General features: G+C 48.6%; 1 protein-coding gene across 6 annotated transcripts in view; it reads left to right on the top strand.

Moving 5' to 3' along the window:
• The window catches only part of LPIN1 (lipin 1), a 143029-nt gene that overhangs the window by 46987 nt on the left and 79051 nt on the right, over positions 1-16991 (top strand). The window contains exons 1-2 of one of the 6 annotated variants that reach the window (XM_050753897.1): positions 465-1427; positions 11182-11261. The exons of 4 other annotated variants lie outside the window; for them this stretch is intronic. In XM_050753897.1, the coding sequence (XP_050609854.1) occupies positions 11253-11261 (9 nt within the window). In that variant the 5' untranslated portion in view covers positions 465-1427; positions 11182-11252. Of the gene's footprint in view, positions 1-464; positions 1428-11181; positions 11262-16404; positions 16481-16991 lie in introns of those variants that run through there. One more of the 6 variants, XM_050753895.1, reaches the window with a different exon arrangement.

The raw sequence follows: 16991 nt of genomic DNA, 5'->3' as shown, positions 1-16991 counted from the left end.
ACATAGTGATGGTGCCAGAGTCTTGCTAATGAGAAGAAAACCCCCTCGAATCCTAAGCATCTATGTAAAGACTGGCAAGGAGGGCCGGACGCGGTGGCTCATGCCTGTAATCCCAGCACTTTGGGATGCCGATGCGGGTGGATCACGAGGTCAGGAGATCGAGACCATCCTGGCTAACACGTTGAAATCCCGTCTGTACTAAAAATACAAAAAATTAGCTGGGCGTGGTGGCAGGTGCCTGTAGTTCCAGCTACTTGGGAGGCTGAGGCAGGGGAATGGCTTGAACTCGGGAGACAGAGCTTGCAGTGAGCCGAGATCGCGCCACTGCACTCCAGCCTAGGCGACAGAGCGAGACTCCATCTCAAAAAAAAAAAAAAAAAAAAACCAAAATAAAACAAACAAAAAACAAAACAAAACAAAACAGAAAAACTGGGAATGAGGAGCATAGGGATGTTCCTTGCTGTTCCGTGAAAAGTTTGGGCTCCCAGGGTCACGCCTGAGCAGACTTCTGATGCTTAAGTGGCAGTTCCATCATATTTTAAAGGATTCCATTCTGTTGAATAACTTTCCATTTTAGCATGTTAAAAACTTCTAATTTTAGTTGATTTGACAATAATTCAAAAATTGTGTACTGTAATTATTCATCATTTTATCCCTCTGATTTAGGCATTTCAAAGAGCTCATATATAGGGACTTGATGCCTTTTCTATTCAACAACATTTATTACAAAACTCTCAAAATCAAACTTAGTAGATACCGTCAAATTTCCGTAATTCCCTCCCTCAATGTTTTTCTCAGTTTGTTGGAGTGCAACATTCTGAATTAAAAATCTCTTCTAGTTAGCTTGCTGTGAATTCAGAAATCAGTGAAGAGAAATTTGATTTCGTGACAGAACCTGCCCCTGCTGTAATCCAAGCCTTCTATCAGCCTCTGATGTGGATGAGACTCCAGTCTGAATCCAGGGCTGGTCTCCTGCATGCTCCCTCCTGAAGCCTTGCTCACTCCTCTTCATCTCTTTCTCTTCTCCTCTGAGCACCACCAAATGCTGATGTCATAGTGCCCCTGGGGAGCATCAGAATCCTGCCGCCCAACAATGGCCTTTCCCGGGAGAGCCCGTGCCCAGGGCACGCATGAGAGCAAGCTGGAGAGGGAGAGAGGATGGGAGGGGAAGAGGCGGCCTGAGGGAAGGAACAGGAGGGAAGAGAGAATGAAGGGCAAGACCGGGACCAGCCATGCCTGTCCTAACAGCAGCCACCCAGCGGTGGCCCAGCCTGCTGAGAACTAGAAAATCAGAAGAAAAAGGAGAATCCACCAGGAGACCCAGGTTCCCATGAGCAGGGGCCTTTATCTAAAGTTAATGGAAGCTGAGCCGGGTCCTGACAATGTACCTTCTGATGGGGAGATGAGACTTTCCTCTGAAAGCTAAGGTAAAGGGCAGGCAGGGAGGGTGGGGAATCACGATGCTTCCGGAGCTTCCGGGTGACGCAGGTCAACATGTCCCCCCTCGGGCTTCCCAGGCACTGGCTTGCTGAAGGGGGCAGTGACTGGAATTTGGGGAGGCTGGAGCCGTGCAACAAGACTGGGAGTTTTGATTTTGTTCTCCGTTTGCTGGTTCGCTCTGGGCTTTTAGACAGGTCTCGCCAGCTTTTCAGTGTAACTGGATGCTTTCTCAAGGAATTCTTGTAAGAATCATAAACTATGGTCCATATTTATAAAATTCTAATGTAGACAATAATTTTTCCCAGTATTTTACTAACATGGGGAATGCGAAGGAATTGCCATTAGATGCATGGGCCAGCCTGTGATGTTGAGAGTATTTTCAGGGACAGGGAACTCTCCAAGTTGGATCCTTACAGGAATCCTCAGAGCCTAATTCCTCTCAGAGGGATGAGAAGAGTAGGGACAGGAACTTCAATTCCCAAACCAGGGCCCAGAGAGAGCCCACAGCACCATTGGAAGTAGGTGATGTCTGTCTCTGGGTCCCCTCACCCTTTCCTGACTTGATCCTTTTTCTCTCTCGATGGGAAAGAGGGGTCCCTAGAATTTTATGTAACCCTGGGAACCATTAATCATGCAAAAACAATCGGCAAAAACACATTTATAGGAAGCGCAGTTCCACTGGGATTTTAAAGTAGTAGATGTTTTTGTTTGTTCTGTTTTGTTTCTGAGTTGGGAAAAGGTGGCTGTCAGAGACTTTTCGAAGCAGCCAGCCAGCGCGGTCTGACACTCCAGGGCTCCTGACAGGGAAACATGTGGGCACAATCCTGGAATCACTTTTTTCTCCCTGGATTTCTTGCCCTTCTTTTATGGATGAATGTGGAAACAAATGAAGATTCAGCTTTCCTAAATCCAAGAAGGACATTTAAGAGAGAAAGCTACAAGGACTCTCATCTCACAGGGTGGGATCAAGACTTAACGCACTGCAGAGAGGCTGTCGTGGCCCCACCTCGAGCCTGAGTGGTGACTGGTGGCGTTATTACTGGAGTGATCCATTCTCATAGACTCAAAATGATGGAAATGCACTGTCCCTTCCTCAGTTCTCCATGGCAGTCAATCTATGGTCATTGCTTGACCTGATCACCAACCATCTGGACCATCATAGAAGCCCTTTCTACCTCAGCTGCTGCCTGGCATATGAAATGTTCACCATAGCCAGATTCATTTACTAAAACAGGGGTTTCATAATGTTTTACTTCCTGCTTAGAAGCTTTTAATGGCTCTCCAGGACCTTCAGGACAAAACGCTAACTCCTTAGGCTGCCATCTGAGGCCATGACAAATCGGTCTCAGCCTGTCTTTCCATATTAACGGCTCAACAAACCCATAGGGCTGTTTGATAACCTGCAAGTGAATCCTAAACACGTTTTGAACTTTCCCATTGCCTAAGGTTTGCTAAATGTGTGGCTCCACTATTACTCCCAGCCACGCTCTCCCCTGTCCCCCATCTCTTCTCTGCTCATCTCTCCTGGTTGTCGTCCAAAGCTCCTCCAGGTCTGGATCAGATCTCGTCTGTTTAAGAGCAGCCTCAGCCTCTCTTCCCACCCCAGCACCCCCTCAACCCTCCCCCTCCCAAACTCCTCGAGCCTCTGGGACTTTGGCAACCATGTGATAGTAGGCATATGTGGCAACGTTGAGCCAGTTATTTTTTTTTTTAAATAAGCCACAGAATTGATTCAAATGTTGCCAGTTTTTCTACTAGTGTAGGTTTTCTGGTCCATTGTATGAAAAGCAACAATGAAAGGAATCCAAAAGATCTCCTTGACACAATCAAACTGAAATTCAGTGCGATTAAATGTCTTGACAAAGTCACACAGCTAGCAAGGGGCAGGGCTGGGACACAAAGCCAACCTTTCTGATGTCAAATCCTGTGTTCTTTCTCCTGTACCACGCTTGATGATTCTACACAGGAAAGAGTATTGTGCATTTGGCCATGAATCAAAAGAGACCAGTTTGTATTAAATTAGAGACCTTCATTCACATTGCAATATGACATTTCAAAGCTACTGTTAGAGCATAAGGGACTGTAACCAATGACCACCTTTTCTTCTCCTGTCCTCTAACCAATGACCACCTTTTCTTCTCCTGTCCTCACTCACACGCTTTGAGAACACATAGGATGAGGGATGGATGATAGTAACAATAACGTGACAGAGAGAAACTCACCCTTTTTTATAGCCAAGCAAATACAACCCATTGCATACATGTTGTGAAGATAAACCATAACTAGTCCTCAAGTAAGAGCACTTGACAGCACCCTTTATCCTTCTTAGTTCATCTTGAAATCACCTAGTAATCTGCATTAGCTAATTGCTTTTACCCAAGACCCAAGAGGGGAAAAAAAAGCCATCCAGACAGGAGATAGTTTTGCATCTTGGAGCAAGTCCCCTGCAGAATAGGTTCTCTCTTACCTTCTCAAGGAATTAGGAGATGGGGTCTGTCTTCCCTCATGTTTACATTTCAAAGAGGTGGCCTCCAGGTCTCTTAGGAAACACTCCTGAGTTTTACAGGTGGCCACAGGCTTATTTAGCTTTTCAAAAGATTTACAACATCTCAAAGGGACAGAGAAAGAATTTACAATGACACGTGTCCTACAGTAAATGCTCTCAGAGAAGGAGGAGGAAAGCAGTCTCTTTCCCTTATTGCATGAAAGATAATTCAAAACAGGTTTTTGATTTGTATTTACCCTTGCATTAGAAAGGAACAGTTGAGCTACAGCTGCACAGCTCCTTTGACGAGACAGAAGGAACAAGGGATGCAGACACCAGAAGGTTATTCAGAAAGTGTTCCTGGCTGGGCGCGATGGCTCAGGCCTGTAATCCCAGCACTTTGGGAGGCTGAGGCGGGCGGATTACCTGAGGTCAGGAGTTTGTGACCAGCCTGGCCAACATGGTGAAACCCCGTCTCTACTAAAAATACAAAAATTAGCCGGGCGTGGTGGCACACGCCCGTAATCCCAGCTACTCAGGAGGCTGAGACAGGAGAATTGCTTGAGCCCAGGAAACGGAGGTTGCAGTGATCCGAGATTGTGGCCACTGCACTCCAGCCTAGGTGACAGAGCAAGACTCTGTCTCAAAAAAAAAAAAAAAAAAAAAAAAAAGAAGAAGAAAGTGTTCCCATGGCACCCTTGGAGGGGGATAATGTTCCTCTTACATCTTTGATGCTTTTAGAAGTATGTGGTTTTATTATATATTATATTAATGTTAGGCTTTAGGTTAAAGGAAAATTCAATTTCGCTTTCCTAAGGACACAGGAACACGTATTTGAATCTAGGAGATTGACAATAGCTCTCCTAAGGGTCCATCCCTTTCCTGTGCTAGCTTAGCTTAGCCAATCAACCCATTGGTCCTTCAGCAAGTCTTCTGAGACCTTTCTGTGGGTCTGGCGTACACTGGACACTGTGGAATAGGGGAAATGTGAGACGAATGAAGTCCTCAGAGTGTAGTTATTCTCCTCACCAACCCCAGGTTCTAGGTCAATGATGAAACGGGTGCGTGCCAAAGTGAATGGCAATAGGCAAACAGCATTTACATTCTTCCCATGAAATGATATGATTTGTTAGCATATTCAGTCTCTTTCTGCTTTCCTAGTTCATTCTTTTGAGCTGATAAATGGTTATATCACTTAATACTGTAGATTCTATCTTCAAAGGTCTATCTGCTAAGGCATTTAGTGGCTGAGCTATGACTCCGGGGGGCTGGCTCAGGTGTCCTAGTACCGTCACAGGTTGCACAGTGTCTTTGCAGAAGCCTGATTTTATTTGGAAGTCAGCTTCCCTCACTGAGGCCAGACACTGGGTCACTCAACTGACTGACGCCTTAGTTTTGGGGTTCCAGTTTCTACAGCTGGTTGATGAGCTCTGTGTTAGGGCAGCCTGGGGAAGAACTGAGCATTGGGGTGCCTTCAGTCCAGGTTGATTTTGTGGATTTGAAATCACTCTGAACATCAAACTGTACCTCATAAATATGTAAAGTTACAATGTGTCAATTTTTAAAATTCTGTACAGCCATTAATTATGCAATAAAATAAGTATGCATTAAAAAAAAGAAAGAAAGAAATCACTCTGATGCCCTTTAGGATGCGAGCATCTTTTCAGGTCTTTTTAGAATGCTGTCTTAGGTCAGGCTGCTAGAACACCTATCATAGGCTGGGTGGCTTAAACCACAGAAATTTCTATCTCATGGTTCTGGAGACTGGACCTCTGCCACCGGGGTGCCAGCATGGTTGGGTTCTAGCGATGCCCACTTTCCTTGGCTTGCAGACAGCTGCCTTCTCCCACTGTCCTCACATGACACAGAGTGAGCTCTGGTCTCCTCTTCTTACAAGGGCACAAATCCCATCATGGAGGTCTTGCCCTCAAGAGCTCATCTAAACCTAATTACCTCCCAAAGGCTCCACCTCGTCATACCATCACACTGGGGACTAGGGCTTCAACAGATGAATTTTGGGGGGCACAAAGATTCAATCCATAGCAGATGCATTTCTCAGTTGAAGCTAAAAAGCAATTCCAAAAATGTTTTCTTCTTTGGTAGATTCATACGGTATACACTGCTATGACCTTGCCAATGATTAAAATATTAGAAATTTAGAAATACCCATTGTAGTCACTGTCCCCAGTCCCCTAAGTGGCCTCATTCCTGTCACCTCATCTCTTCTCTTAGATTTGCCCCCTTCGCTTTGCAACCCTCTCCATAAGCCAGCAGGTCCCTGCTCTGCTGTGGCTGGTGTTTGCTCTGATTGGCTCATGCTCATGGCATGCCTAATAGTTTGAATATCATCCCTGGGACTGGCAAAGGAGGCACTGTGGACTACAAGGCTGGGGAAAGCTGGGAAGAAGGATGAAGCCTGGAGTGCTAAACGCAGATGTGCTGATCTGAAGTGTATGCCAAAGGACATCACCTTTATAGGGAAGTGGACCAGGAGGAGGGAGCGAGATAATGTCAGATTAGAAGTGAGGGTGTGACATCTACAGCCATCTGATCTTTGGCAAACCTGACAAAAACAAGCAATGGTGAAAGGATTCCCTATTTAATAAATGGTGTTGGGAAAACTGGTTAGCCATATGCAGAAAACTGAAACTGGACCCCTTCCTTACACTTTATACAAAAATTAACTCAAGATGGATTAAAGACTTAAACGTAAGACCTAAAACCATAAAAACGCTAGAAGAAAACCTGAGCAATACCATTCAGGACATAGGCATGGACAAAGACTTCATGACTAAAATACCAAAAGCAATGGCAACAAAAGCCAACATTGACAAATGGGATCTAATTAAACTAAAGAGCTTTTGTACAGCAAAATAAACTAGCATCAGAGTGAACAGACAACCTATAGAATGGGAGAAAATTTTTGCAGTCTACCCATCTGACAAAGGGCTAATATCCAGAATCTAAAAGGAACTTAAACAAATTTACAAGAAAAAACCAAACAGCGCCATCAAAAAGTGAGCAAAGGATATGAACAGACACTTCTGAAAAGAAGACATTTATGTGGCCAACAAACCACATAAATATGAAAAAAAGCTCTTCATCACTGATCATTAGAGAAATGCAAATCAAAACCACAATGAGATACCATCTCACGCCAGTTAGAATGGCAATCATTAAAAAGTCAGGAAACAACAGATGCTGGAGAGGATGTGCAGAAATAGGAACGCTTTTACACTGTTGGTGGGAGTAAATTAGTTCAAACATTGTGGAAGACAGTGTAGCGATTCCTAAGGGATTTAGAACCAGAAATCCCATTTGACCCAGCAATCCCATTACTGGGTGTATACCCAAAGATTATAAATCATTCTGCTATAAAGACATATGCACACGTATGTTTATTGCGGCACTTTTTACAATAGTAAAGACTTGGAACCAACCTAAATGCCCATCAATGATAGACTGGATAAAGCAAAAATGGCACATGTAGACCATGGAATACTATGCAGCCATAAAAAAGGATGAGTTCATGTCCTTTGCAGGGACATGGATGAAGCTGGAAACCATCATTCTCAGCAAATTAACACAGGAACAGAAAACCAAACACCGCAGGCTCTCACTCATAAGTGGGAGTTGAACAATGAGAACACATGGACACAGGGAGGGGAACATCACACACTGGGGCCTGTCAGGGGATGAGGGGCTAGGGGACGGATAGCATTAGGAGAAACACCTAATGCAGATGACGGGTTGATGGGTGCAGCAAATCACCATGGCATGTGTATACCTATGTAACAAACCTGCACGTTCTGCACATGTATCCCAGAACTTAAAGTATAATTAAAAAAAAAAAAAGAAGAGGGGAGGGTGTGAGTCTCCCGTCTGCTGCATGGCTGTTGACTCATTTTCGGGAGCCAGCACCACTGCTGGGGAGTCCCACTTCTGGTCCTGATGGAATAATAGGGAGCAGGTTTACCCTCCTGTCTTAAAAACAGCCAGAAAGCTGGACAAGTATCTGAAATAACAGTGGACACTGGACAATAGGCAGAACAGGACAGGGATTCCTGGGAGACGGGAAGCAATAAGAGCAGCCTTGCAAGTGTCCAGCTCAGCAGTGCAGGAAGAGGGAGCCCAAACAGAGCCCGAGGGCCTACCCAGCTCAGGAGATGGAATGTGGGCTTCTGGGAGGCCAAGGGGGCTCGAATTTGCAGGGCAGAGATCTGCAGAAGAAGGAGCCACAGAGAATGGTTCAGAGATCTGCAAGGAGTGCCTTCGAGTCTTCAGCTGACTACCGGTCTGCACATGAATGTGAGGAAACCACCAAGGAAGGAGCTTGCAGGCAAAACGATCTTCAGAAATCACTCAGACCTGGGGATACTTTGTGTCTGTGAGAGCAGCTTAGAAATATATCCCTAAATTACCTGATAGTCTTCCTTTCAAAAACAGGTGCCTACTCCTACCTCCCTTGATGGTGGGCTGGGCTTACTAATATGCTTCTAAAGGACAGAATGTGGTGAAAGTGACGGTGATGGTTTGTGACTTTAGAGACTATGGTGTAGAAAGCTCTGTGGCTCCTGCTTGCCCTCTCTTGGGTCAGTCCCTCTGGGGAAGCCAGAAGCTGTATTGCTCAATCAGCCTCCGGACAGGTCCATGAGGCAAGAAATGGAGCCCCTGGCTATAGCCATGTGAGTCACCGTCCTGGTGGCAGATCCTTTGGCCCCAGTCAGAGGGCTCCATTCTAGCCATCACTTTGACTGCAAGCTCACGAGACAGCTTGAGTCAGAGCCACCAGCTGGGCTGCCCCTGGATTCCTGACACAAGAAACTGCAGGGACTAAATACTTGTTGTTTCAAGCTGCTAAGTTTTGAGGTAAATTTTACACAACAAAAACTACATTTCCACCAGCCAGACTGGGGAGACCCCCTAAAATTCAGGACATCGAGGAGAAAAGTAGAAGAGAATTGCCTGGCAGAGGTGACAAATTAGTCCTAGAACAAAGGCTGTTCTGGATCTGCTGTAACAATATTGAACATCAAGCCTCAAAAAGATCAAACTAATCTTAAGTAACTTTACTGCGTCTCAGAACAAAGCACAACGCTGTTTAAAGGAATATAACAAAACCTAGCCACCAACGGTACAAAATTGACAATGTCCCGTGTCCAAACAAAAATAACGGGCTTGCAAAGAAGCAGGATAATATGACCTAGGATCTGGAGAAAAATCAATCAATAGAAACAGATCCTGAAATGACATTCATGATAGAATTAGATGAGGGTGTTAAAACAGCTACTATTTATATAACCATATGTGAATGACATTCAATGTAAACCCTTTGTATCAGGGTTCTCCAGAGAAGCAGAACCAGATAGGATAGATACAGATAAATGAGAGGGTATTTAGTTTGGAAATTGGCTAACATGATTATGGAGGCTGAGAAGTCCTGTGATTTGCTGTCTGCAAGCTAGAGAACCAGGGAAGCTGGTGACATAGCAAAGGCCTGAGAACCTGAGGGGCCACCAGTGCAGGTCCTGGAGTCCAATGGCTGGAGAGCCTGGAGTGCTGATGTCCATGTGCAGGAGAAGAAGGCTGTCCCAGCTTCAGAAGAGGGAGTGAATTTGCCTTTCCTCGGCTTGTTTGTTCTGTCGAGGAATTCACCTGATTGGATGGAGCCCAGCCCGCATGGGTGAGGATGCATCTTCCTTCCTCACTCAGTTCACTGATTCAAATGCTGACCTCTACCAGAAACACACTCAAAGACATCCTCAGAGACAATGCTGTACCAGCTATCTGGGTATCCCTTAACCCCGTCAAGTTGACACCAAAAATTAACCATCACACCCTTCAATTGTAACTTCAGGAATTGTCAGATTGGTTACAAAAAAGAATACCCAACTGTATGGGGTCATTAAGAAAGCCACTTTAAACATAAAGACAGGTCAAAGTAAACAGAACGGAAAGAGATACATATGTGATGCTAACACTAATCAACAGAAAGCTGGAGTGGCTATATTAGTATCAGAAAAAATTGATTTCAGAGCAAGCAATATTAGCAAGGATGAGGGTCATTTGTTCATCTTTGACAATCCTAGATGTGTGTAGTTCTCATAACAGAGCTGCAAAGTTCATGAAGGGGTGACTTGGGAAGGGAAAGACTTTCTGTACTAAGTAACACTTCCCCCCAGGTATACACTACCGCTGGGAATTGCCTTGTTTCATGCAGCCATAGAAAATTCTTGTTCTTGGCCGAGTGCTCTGGCTCACGCTTATAATCCCAGCACTCTGGGGGGTCGAAGCGGGCAGATCACTTGAGCTCAGGAGTTCCAGACAGCCTGGGCAACATGGCGAAACCCTGTCTGTATCAAAAAATTCAAAAATTAGCTGGGCGTGATGGGACTCATCTGTAATCCAGCTACTTGGGAGGCTGTGGTGGGAGGATCGCTTGAACCTGGTAGGTGGAGGTTGCAGTGAGCCAAGATTGCCCCACTGCACTCCAGCCTGGGTGACAGAGTGAGGCCCTATCTCAAGAAAAAGAAAGGAAGGAAGGAAGGGAGGGAGGAAGGAAGGAAAGGAAAGGAAGGAAAGCAAGGGAAGGAAGGAAGGAAGGAAAGAAGGAAGGGAAAGAGAAAGAAAGAAAGAAAGAGAGAGAAAGATCTACTTATCAAAAGATCTACTTACCAATTGATATGGGGTTCAATTGGGGAAAAAAAATTTGAAGCCATCTTCCCAGAGATGACAATAAACAGAAATAAACAAGTGAAAACCCAGAAGATCTGTGGTTGCTAATCAGAGGAAGCGGGTCTGAACAAAGAAGCACTTAGCCGTATATACCAAGCAGTGTCCAACAGGTTCTTAGCAGAGGCAGAACGTCATGACTTTTCTCAAGCACTTCTCATAAGTTTCTTCCCAGAGCAATCAGAGATGCTGCATCCAGTTTGCTTATTCACAGTTTGGGCACAAAAGAGATCTTCCTCAAGCCAAGGAGGAGGCAAGCTTGACAAGGAGCAGGATGGCCTTCACAGCAGCGCAAACGGGAGCTCCTGTGAAATTCTCCCGGAAGGCAGAGCTAAGAGATGCCAGCCCTGAGGCTTAGCATCCCCACAGAGGAACTGACCAGGAGCCCGGGAGTCCTGCCCCAGCTGTGTCCCTAAGTTGCTGGGTTAACCTCTGTAGAATGTGAGGATGGCCTGGTCATTTTCATTCTCGAGAGGCATTGGGGAGAAAAAGAACATTTTGTGAATGATGTTGTGTGTCCACAGGTAACTCTGAAGCGTGAGCTGCCAGAATTCAAGGCCACCTGCTTAATAGAAGACAACTAGGAACCTCATCCATGAGCATAGTAAGCACTGCTGTTCAGTAGTTCTATTATCTGCTAAGGTGTTATGACCATTAGATAAATAATATTGTTTGGCAACTGCAAGGAAAAGAACTGTGTAAATTGGTTCCAAACATTGCCACTCGAGTGCAGGAGTTCGAGACCAGCCTGGGCAACATGGCGAAACCCTGTCTCTGTAAAAAAAAAAATACACATCGTGGCTAACATGGTGAAACCCCATATCTACTAAAAATACAAAAAATTAGCTGGGCGTGGTGGCGGGCGCCTGTAGTCCCAGCTACTCTGGAGGCTGAGGCAGGAGAATGGCGTGAACCTGGAATGCGAAGCTGGAAGCTTGCAGTGAGCTGAGGTCGTGCCACTGCACTCCAGCCTGGGTGACAGAGTGAGACTCTGTCTCAAAACAAACAAACAAACAAAAAAACACAAAAATTAGCTGGGTGAGGATGTTGCCCAGGCTGGTCTTGAACTCCTGAACTCCTGAATTCATTCATCAGTGATAAACCCCTGCAAACACTGAGTGGTAAGAGCTTGAACTGGTAAAGTGATTTGATATTTTATTGGTTATCTGGATCCCAATATATCTCATTTAATTTCCCCCCAAAGCTGCTGAGATGGGGATGGTTATCTCTTTTTAACAGCTGAGGATGCTGAGGTTCAGACAGCACTCAGCCAGGTGGCTGAGCTGGACTTGAATTTGAGCCTGTTGGATTCTGAACCCTAGACTTCGTGTACCTGACCAGGTGGCCTATTATTAATGAGAAGATCTACAGTCATGCGCCGCATAACAATGCTCTGGTCAACTACAGACTGCGTATACGATGGTGCTCCCATAAGACTCTAATACTATATTTTTACTATACCTTTTCTATGTTTAGGTAAGTTTAGACACACATACTGACCCATTGTTTGCCTCTCTGGGCCTGAGTTTTCCTATCTAAGGAAAGGGGGACTTTTAAGGGTCTTCTACCTCTGAGCTCTCCTTAGAATCCTGTCTGTGTAGCTGTTGTCTTAGCACTGGGGAATGTGGGACTTGAGATGTGCTGCTTAAAGCTGTGACAACCCCACACTTGTTTAGCAAGGTCATGGCGACTCCGAGGACTGACTCACGGTGATATGCGGGGTCTTTTTCTTCCTCCTGGAATCAGAGCCCACTGTAACAGTCCAGACTTTCCAGCACAGCCGCCACTGTTTCTAAGCGATGGAGTTCTTTCCTCCCATCCCTGGTCATGTTGAGGTCTCTTTCCCTGCCCCATCCTCGAACCTTGGTCTCTTTCTTCTTTCCTGCCTCTCTGCTGTTCTCTGTTCTAGCCCCGCTCATTATGAATCGTTCCCAATCTGACCTGAGGAGAAAGGATGTTCCATACCCACTCTTGCTTCATCCAGTGGAAGACAGGCATGGGGCTTGCTGTGAGCTCCCGAGCTCCCTTGCTCACCAGCGGCCAGCCACGGGCCTTCTTTCAAGCACCTGGGCATGCCTGACCGCTGTGTGTGTGCTGCTGGCTGGCCCGTGGTTCATTCTGCTCCTTGACATCTGGCCTAGATTTGCCTAGGTCGGTGCCTGCTCAGGCCACCCAGGTCAAGTGAATCCTCTTGCTTGGGGACAGGGCAGGTCAAATCCTGTATCAGTGCACAGCACTTCAGTTCACAGCGGCCAGGAGCACTGTGACAGTTTTTACGCGATCACAACCCCAGACTGTGCACTTCCTGAGGACAGACACTGTGTCTGGTCTGCTCCCCTTTGGAGACCCCAGTGCTCGGCCTAGGGCCTTCAACATGCTCCTCTGTGGCCAGCTGTCAGCCTTTTTCATCCTGCCACTTCCTATGCCTCGACTCTAATCTGCGAGCCCTGCCCTAACTGTGGAGTAGGCCTCTGGACAGCCCGGGTGACCATCAAAACCTTCTGTGCTTTGGTTCCAGATGTTTGTTCTCCGAGGATCACTGTCCTCTCTGCAGAATCCAGGCCCTTTTACACCTGCCGCTTCCCCATGGAACTGGCCCTGCTCAGCCAGCCACAGCACCCAGGGGCCCCATTCCACCTTGGGTGGATTCCCAGGCTGCTCTGTTCCCTGCTGCCAAGGTAGTGAAGCGGCACCAGGTGGCCTCTGGTTCCCACCTGCTTCTTGAGAGAGTGCCCAGGACAAAGTCACCTCGTGAGGGGCCTCCAACCAAGGAGTGGCCTTAGACCCCAAGGAGATGCCCTCCCTTTCCCGGAGCCCCAGGCACTGGTACCAGGGATAAAAGGCTGTACCTCTGGGGGAAGAATTCATTGTCCTCTCTTTGGGATCCTTTCTGCCAGGGCAGTTACAGAGCTAACCATGCTCAGAGTCCTGGGGGATCAGCCGGCGTTTCTCCTTCCTACAGTAGCTCGCCGGACACCCATGAACAGGGATGTTCACTCTTCCTGCCTACCTTGCCCCAGGTATTCTGGGCCTGTGCAGGTGGTTGATCTGCACAACTTCAGAGTTCTCAGGATACAACAGCTACTGTCACCAACTGGGCTCAGCAGTGGACAGATCCTTCTGGGAATGGCCACTCCTCAACTTACGGGGTTTTAGAATTGAAAAATCTTCCAACCCTGCAACTGTGACAGCGGCTTCCCATGATGCCTTTTTCATCCTCAAAGCAGATCTGTGTCATGTGCAACTGCAGCCCATTTCCCGGATTGTGAAACTGAGCCTCTATAATCAGGATGCTTGTGCTGGCTTTGCTAAGGCATTACTCAGCCCCTCCTTCCTCCTCCAGTCAGCTAGAGCAAGGTTACTCATCCCCTGATTGGCCAGGGGGATCGCCTCAGCTCTCCTGGCTGAGTCACTGCTCAGTCAGGCCTGGTTGCTGATAGCACAGCCAAGGGCCCTCCCAGGGGGACTCCAGCCAGTGCTGGATCAAAAGCACCAGGGCTTTGGAAAGTCCAGTTTCATTTATCGCCTGGGAGCGCACTGTGATCTAGTGAGTGTTTTCTTCCCATTGCTTGTTTGTACAAAGGCTCCCCGCAACCTTGGCCTTCCCCGAGTGGCAGGCTGGGCAGCAGCGGGTCCTAATTTGCTCTGAATCTAGTCAGACTTTGCTCATCAGAACTGACTGTAGCCCTGCTGGGCCCCCAGGCTCATCATTTTCAAAATGAGGGCTTTGAGTTAAATTTTGCTGTATTTTCAGACCTCCTATCTCCACATTTGAATAATGGACTTGTTTTACACAAAAAAATAAACTTAAGTGGCCTGAAGTTGGACTGGCTTCCTGGAAAGCTTTTCCACATAGGGTAGACTTCTTCCCAGGCCAGCTTCTCCCTGGAGGTAGGAGGGGAGGGCGCAGGAGGGTGTCCTTCTGGGGCCTTGCAACCCCAGCGGTTTTGGGCAGCTGTGATGCACTTGCAGCTCTGGTCTCTGAGAAAACCCCTGTGGAGGTAGCTCACCTACAAACTGCAAGATTCTCTTTGTGTAGCTCCCACCTCTGCAATGTCAGCTTGGGACGGGCTGCCTAGATGGGAACTGCCGCAAGCCCAGCTGGAGCGTGTCCACACTTGACCGATGGACGGGAGCCGCGTCCCTGGACAAAGCTCTCCAAGCAGCTGCCCCCAGATGTCTATCTAGAGCTGGCCGGCTCATCCAATTCACTAAGCTGCCGCATTCGATGCTGTTTCCAAGCTGGCCTCCTCCCTGGCCCTCTGCAACTCAGCAGAGCAGTGGTTCAGTCTCCACACCGAGACTTGTCTTTGAGTATCGCATCACACACCTCCACCCGCTCCATTCATCAACAAGCGTGTGGGTTTTGCCTCCAAATCTCTCTGAAGTCCTTCCACTTCTCGCTGAGCAGCCCCTGCCATCTGAGCCACCATCATGTCCCCTGGTTCCCTGCAGTGCCACCTGTCTGCTGGCTTCTACTCCTGCAGTCCATTTTCCATGCAGTGGAGGGGTGACTTTTTAAAGAAGTAAATTAGATCATATAATTCCCAGCTTTAAAATTCTTTTTGGACCAGGTGTGGTGGTTCACACCTGTAATCCTGGCACTTTGGGAAGCCAAGGTGGGAAGATTGCTTGAGCCCAGCTTGGGCAACATAGGGAGACCTTGTCTCTACAAATAATTGAAAAAATTAGCTGGGCGTGGTGGCATGCAGCTGTGGTCCCAGCTACTTGAGAGGCTGAGGCAGGAGGATTGCCTGAGGCCAGAAGGTGAAGGCTGCAGTGAACCAAGATGGTGCCACTGCACTATAGCCTGGGTGACAGAGTTGGACCCTGTCTCAAAAAGAATTGGTTTTGGAATAACATCTAAATAATACCTAAACTGCTTGCCTTGGCCTACAAGACTTGAATATTTGGCCCCTGCCTCCCCTCCAGCCCCCAGCGCCAGCCCCAGGACCTTTGCATCTGCCATTTCTGCTCTCCAGAAAACCCTGCGTCCTCCCCCGTCTTTGTAGACATAGGTGTTTCTTGTCATTTAGAGTTTCAGTTCAAATGTGACACCCTCCCATTGATGGAAATCATTTCACCACCAGACGTTATGTGGCTCATTGTTTATCCCCTGCCTGCCTCCCAGCGCCTGGAGGGGCGCAGGGAGCTGCCTGTCCCTCCTGTTCAGAGCCACCATTCCGCACCTGGACCACCGCTTGGCAGAGGTGAGAGTGGAAGCTGTCACCATCAGGATGAAGGACAGGGGTGACCCAGCGAGGAGAAGCTAAGAGGAGATGGCGATAGGTCAACGCGATTGCGCCTTTATGGTGGAAGAAACGAAGGGTGAGGGTCAGAAAAGTCAAGGACGGGCTCAGGTCCCGCCACTGGTGATGAGCGGGACCCACAGGACCGACGAGATCGCGGCCAGGCCCTGGGAGGCTTGCTTGGACATTTACCTGGCTGCCTTTTCTCTGCTCCCCTCCGTCCTCACTCCCCCAGTCATCGGCATAGGTCAATTCAGAGTGTTGAAGAAATACACAAGTTTGGCTCTGGAAAGGAAAATCAGAAAAGCGGCCTAAGGGGCCCCACCCCCAGGAACGCTAAGGTAGGCGGCCAGGGGTGAGCGGGCAGAGCGGGCCAGCGGGCCCTGAAAGCAGCCGGGCAGCCAGCGCTTCCCGAGTCCCCCTGGCACCGCCCCGCTTGCCCCGCTTGCCCCGCCCCGGCCCCGCCCCCGGCCTCTGCCCCCGCCCCTGCTCCGCCCCCGAAGGCGAGCTGCGCTGACAGCGGGCGACCGGCTGGGTGTTTGCATACAAAGGCGGCCACGCGCGGCGCCGCTCGGTGAGTAGTCGCCGCCTCCAGCCTCCCGCAGTGGAGCCCGGGCCGCAGCCTCGGGTTAGGCGGGGCGAGGCGCGGCGCAGGGGCGCTGAGGGCGCGTGGCGAGGCGGGGGCTCGGCCCCGGGGGCCCGAGGACCGACGGCCGGGCTACGTCCCCCGCGGCCCTCTACGGGAAGTGGTTCGGGGGAGGGAGGCGGGGAAACAGGCCCTGGAGGCCGGAGGCCCTCGCGAGCATCCCTCGGGCCTGGCTTTCCTTGCGCGCCGCGAGGCCCGGCGTGGGCTCGGCCTAGCTGATCTCGAGCGGCGTGGGGGCCCCAGGGGGCTGCCGCGCAGTCCCAGAACCGCGGGGACCAGCTCCAGCAGGCTAGCGCGGGTGCGTCCTGGCTCTGCGCGATCATCCCCTGCTTTGCGCCGGGGACTGGGATGAGAGGCTTTCTTTCCCCCGGAGTTAGGATTCCAGCGCTGCAATTGAGGAAACTGAGGCCCAGAGAGGTTGACCTCTGTGCCCAAGGTC

This window comes from Macaca thibetana, chromosome 13 (assembly GCF_024542745.1).
Source record: "Macaca thibetana thibetana isolate TM-01 chromosome 13, ASM2454274v1, whole genome shotgun sequence".
NCBI lineage: Eukaryota > Metazoa > Chordata > Mammalia > Primates > Cercopithecidae > Macaca > Macaca thibetana.
The sequence above is the reverse complement of the archived record's forward strand: the minus strand, read 5'-3'. Positions and strand labels throughout refer to the sequence as shown.